Genomic DNA, 5,064 nt, shown 5'->3' with positions numbered 1-5,064 from the left:
CCCCCCCTCAGCCCAACAGATACTATGGAGCTGAGACGGTTTTGAATGGAAGTTGAACTGGTTCTTGTGTACACAAACCCTTCCTGACAGACAGCTGCTGATGTTGACTTCCATTTCTACTAATCTAAATAAATTTTTTTTATCTCTCTTCCTTTATTGCTAAAAAAGAAAAAGAACCCGCACAGCAGAACTGAATCTCTCCTGTAAACTCACAACATTTAGATTCACCAATAAATCTGTTTACGTGTTTAGCTTTTACTGCGTATGTATATATAAATCTCCCACATTTTTGAAGGTCACTTATATAAACAACACCATTCTCAACAGAATACATTTGTGGTAAGAAAATGATTTCTATTCACTAGTATTAATCAAATGTAAGTGGTAACCCCTTGATTTGCCTGGTTTGCATGAGGCTTAGAGCCAGAATCCAGAATAAACTGCATGATTAACTTTTTTTCTTTTCTTTTTTTTTCTTCCTTTAAATACACAAATAACACAGAGACAAATGCATTACTTTTTTATTGGAAACTAATTACCATGACTCTAATGAAAACGTTACCTCTTAGTTTCCATCGTAGGTTGCTATGATTCTTTTAGTATCTTAACAAAATATCATAAATTAAGCAAGTGGGCAGTCCTGTTAAGTGTTTCATCGAGTTAAGAGTTTTAAGAGGGTCCTGTTTGTGTGTTGTCATGTGCAGGAGATCAGAAAATCCTCCTGTCCAGGGGGATGTATTTAAGCGCATTAAGGAATTTCTGTTCTAACCAAATTTAACGACAGACAAGTCAGTCTATTTCATAAGGTACGCTACTATAGTGTTATTTCATACATGAATTCAATCTGATACACTTATCAGTCCTCTTCGTTTCTCTGCGATCGTAAAATATGATAAACGGGCAGTCTCTTTAAGAGCCCAAATCCACAAGACTGGAGGTTAGAGGTCCCAACAAGGAGTCCTGCAGTTGGTGTGGATGTCCGTGCATGCCGTGCACCGGCTGTGGGGCCCCCAGCCCGGACATGGGGTAAGCGGAGGCCCCGGGGTGGCTCATGTTGCCCTGAAGCAAAAGCGCTGAGTTCTGGTCGGGGCTCTGAGGTGGAGAAAACTCGTCCTCCGAGCTGGACATGAGAGACTTTCCTCCATCCAGTGGAGACAGCTGGTTCTGTTTGTTGCCGCCTGCGTTGCTGTTTTCACTGTTCTCTCTGGAAACGACAAAAAATAAGAAGAGGAAAATGAGAGAGAATACAGAGTGTGTAATGAGAATAAAAACGTATACTAAACAAGAGAATCTCTTGAGGAGAAACACACAGAATTTTGTTCTTTTTCTTTTTTCTTTTCTAACCATACAAACGAGAGTAAAAGATAACAACTGCTCCTTTCTTTCGTGCAAATCCTCTTTAATGTCAGTGTGATCTTAGTTGATATTTGCTGATAAGTCTACTGAAATCATGTCTTTAACAATGAGCGTGTTTCGTCTCAATGTACCCTGATTTATCCCTTTGCAAATGTATAAAATGCACACTGTTCTCGTGAATATTATGAAAACACGATTGTCTATTATTAAACAGACTTTGCATATCTGGATCCCAATACTTTAGATTTCTCACATTTAAGGCCACAGTTGGGTTTAGTCAAATCCCCTGAAGGGATCCCATCATTTGACAACAAGCCGCTACTGTTTACCCACCTTCACTGTTAGCAGGATAAGGCAAACCTGTCTTCAACGTGTACAAAAATAATAAATAAACAACAAGCACAATACTTTGATTATAAAGTAAACGATTTATATGAAAAACGGAGTGACCCCTTTGTTACCTTCTTCCTGAATACTGTCAGGGTTGATTCACTTTCTCATTTTCTGAGTGTTTGTAGCCACATTTGGAAAATATTTCCACACATGTCAAACCCTAATTTATTTTTGGACATGTAGTAAATATAAATGTGTCATAATGAAGCTTTTCAGGCCCCAATGGGGCCTTTGCAGATCAACGTACCTCTCCTTCGCCTCTGCCGCTCTGTCTCTCTGCCGTCTGTTTTTGAACCAGTTGCTGACCTGCGTGGTGGTCAGTCCTGTGGCCTCGGCCAGTTCCCTCTTTTCCCGCGGGGACGGATACGGATTATGCGTGTACCACTCTCTCAGGACCCCCCTGGACTTCTCCTTGAAGCAATAGCTGGTCTCCTCGCCGTCCCATATCGTGCGGGGCAGCGGGAATTTCCTTCGTACCCGGTACTTCCCAACAGCTCCGAGCGGCCGGCCGCGCAGCTTCTCCGCCTCCACGTAGTGCGCCTTCAGCCACAGCTGCTGAAGCTTCGGATGGTTGTGAGGTGAAAACTGGTGACTCTCCAGGATCTTATAAAGCTCTCTGAAGTTCCCCCGATGAAACGCCACCACCGCCTTGGCTTTGAGGACGCTTTCGTTCTTGTGGAGATGGTCACAGGCGGGTAGAGACCACAGGAAGCGGCCGAGCCTCTCAAGGTTTCCTCCCTGCTGCAATACCTCGCAAACGCACGCCACTTGCTCCTGCGTAAAACCGAAGGACGGTAATATTGACATGATGTCCGAGCTCACTCCCTCGCTCAAAGTCTTGATATCCAAAGCGATCGCTGTCGTTTGCTGTGAGTGTAATCGTTTTACAGCGTCTTGTCGCGGTGCAGTCCAGCGCAATCCGTCCGCGTTGCACGGGCCTATGTGCTATCCACTCCTCTCCAACCCCTGATGCGCGCAGCAGATTGGGATGTTGATTGTTGGGACAATTTGTTCCTGTTGGAGATATGTCAGGCTTAAAGGGAGCCTGTGCGTTTCGGTGATTGGCTCTCCCTCTGCCCTGCACCCTGTACAGCAGAGCAGGACTGAGTTTGCAGCTCCGTTTCCTCCCCAGAGGCTGTGCGTCAGGGGCTGAAATAGGAGCGCTCCCACCTCCCGCCCCCACAGTCCCTCTCCTGCTTCAGCTGAGGGAGCAGAGCAGCACCTAAACACTAATCAATTATTAGAGAGCTCTTAAAAAGCCGTATTAACGTGTTCTATCTTCTTTAAAAGGTGATAGACTTCCTGTGAGGGGCGACACACACGATCCCTCTCCAGAAGTGAGAGGAAGGTAACCCACAAAAGACGAAGCTTGTTCACAAGTTCATAACCTCTGAAATAATGTAACATATATTATACATAGATTACACTTAAAGTAGGCAATTTACATTAGCCAGTGGTACCACGACATATGTTGTATGTATATTTCAAGAAAGATTTTAGTTTGTTTGTTGTTGTTTGTTTGTTTGTTGTTGTTTTACCAATCAGAAGTTCTTTTTATTCCCCATGTTTGCAAATTGTGGTCAAGCTGCACCCACATAATCACATGCAGATTGAACATTTTGTTGTATCCCCACTTTTAATTAGAGAAGCCGTTTATTTTACGAGGTGATATAATTTAATAAGTTCCTATGATAGTTTGGGCCATTACGTGCCATTACGCACTTATTTATGAGCAACCTGTAGTACCTGCCAAACGTGTTATGGGCCATAGACCACCAGTAGGAAACCATCCACTTAAGTGTGTTTGTGTGCGTGAGCGTGTGTGTGTGTGTGTGTGTGTGTGTGTGTGTGTGTGTGTGTGTGTGTGTGTGTGTGTGTGTGTGTGTCCGTGTTTGTGACAGACAGAAGGCGCTGATATGAAATGCCAAATGCTTTAAGCTTGCGAGACAATTGGTCAAATGTCTCCAGGACTGAAAATAATACTTTGGTCAATTCAAGAGCAAACAAATTCAACACTTAGTCCAGTGCAAAGTGGCAAATTGAAGACTTTTTGGAACCAAGGCATATTTACAATTTAAACTCTAAATGTCAAGCTGTAATTCAACTTGTTTTATTGCTGCTTATAAAGTGCTTGTATACGTACTGTCCTTTCAATCATTTATGTGTGTTTAGAAATGTTTGACGTTTTACCCTTTGCTCTTTAAAGCACTTTGTGTTTGGGTTTTCTTTGAAAAGTGTACGTAGAAAAATTGAAGTTTAAGCTGATGTCAAACTGCAAACTTATAATATGTCTGCATCACGTGTCTCTAAAGAGATCCTTCCAGCCTGTTGTCCACATTTATATTTCAGGCACCGCACTGGCTCCAGTGTTTTCTGTGGGGTGAAACACTAAACCAATCCATTAGTAAATGAGTTCTGTGTGACACAAGTTCTTGGTGGTGCAGTTGTTGGTTTGAGCCTCGTAGATCACATTTCTTAATCTGCACCAAAGTTCTTAAACTAAAATCCCTTTCGGTGAGTTGTATGCCACAGCATTCTGTTTAAAAACTATATCCAAATTCACGTTAAACATGAGAGACGTCTTCTCGCTAGATTATTTTGCAATGAGGATACAAATGCTTTTGGTTTTTTTGTTTTTGTGCTGCCGGGCACCTGAAAAGCAGACGTGGAAAAAACTTCACTCTGGATTATCTTGTATTTCTAATCCATCCTGTAAGAATATACTAACAAATGTGGGGGTTTTATAAAAAAAAATAAAGTAGGAAAATAAAAAAACAACATCTCAATGAAAGGGAATGTGCAGCAAAGGCAACTGAATTTAAACCGAGATGGTCAAGCCACGAGAAGATGGAGATCAGGTTGTTTTATTCCAATATCTGCTTCTTTTACATTCTGAGCATAAAAAAAAAAAAAAAAAAAAAAACAGACTAGACTTTGCCATTATTATACTTGCTTTGCTGTTTTAGATTCAATTAATTGAAGTTGATTTCTTATTGAATGCGTGGCAGACTTCTCACGGTGTGGCGGTAGAGCTGCGGGATATTTAGCATTACTGGCTGTAATATAACTTAAAAAGTCTCTCATTTCATTTAGATTTCATTTCTCAAAATGAATGCCTCCAACCTGCAGAGGAGTTGGCCTTCCACTTAAACTGACACGTAATTATAGCCCGAGGACACCGTAATTAATTACGAGACTAGCAGTGAATTAGGCCTAAGTTAATTTTCATCTTTTCCGCGGAATTTAGGAGAGCTAAAACTGCTGGAAAGGAGTACGGCTGACTTTACACGCTGAAGTGGACACATAGGTTCGGTC

The 5,064-nt window shown here is 41.9% G+C and overlaps 1 protein-coding gene across 1 annotated transcript; it reads right to left on the bottom strand.

The window, feature by feature from the left end:
* Positions 1-504: 504 nt before the first annotated feature.
* On the bottom strand, positions 505-2,879 carry LOC142366428 (homeobox protein six1b). Its single transcript, XM_075448314.1, has 2 exons — positions 1,997-2,879; positions 505-1,204 (listed from the first exon to the last, which is right to left on the bottom strand). The coding sequence occupies exons 1-2, from the start codon at positions 2,554-2,556 to the stop codon at positions 910-912; spliced, it is 855 nt and encodes a 284-aa protein (XP_075304429.1). The 5' UTR covers positions 2,557-2,879; the 3' UTR covers positions 505-909.
* Positions 2,880-5,064: the final 2,185 nt, after the last annotated feature.

This window comes from Odontesthes bonariensis, chromosome 17 (genome assembly GCF_027942865.1).
Source record: "Odontesthes bonariensis isolate fOdoBon6 chromosome 17, fOdoBon6.hap1, whole genome shotgun sequence".
In the NCBI taxonomy this organism is placed as follows: domain Eukaryota; kingdom Metazoa; phylum Chordata; class Actinopteri; order Atheriniformes; family Atherinopsidae; genus Odontesthes; species Odontesthes bonariensis.
This window is presented reverse-complemented; position numbering and strand designations above follow the sequence as displayed.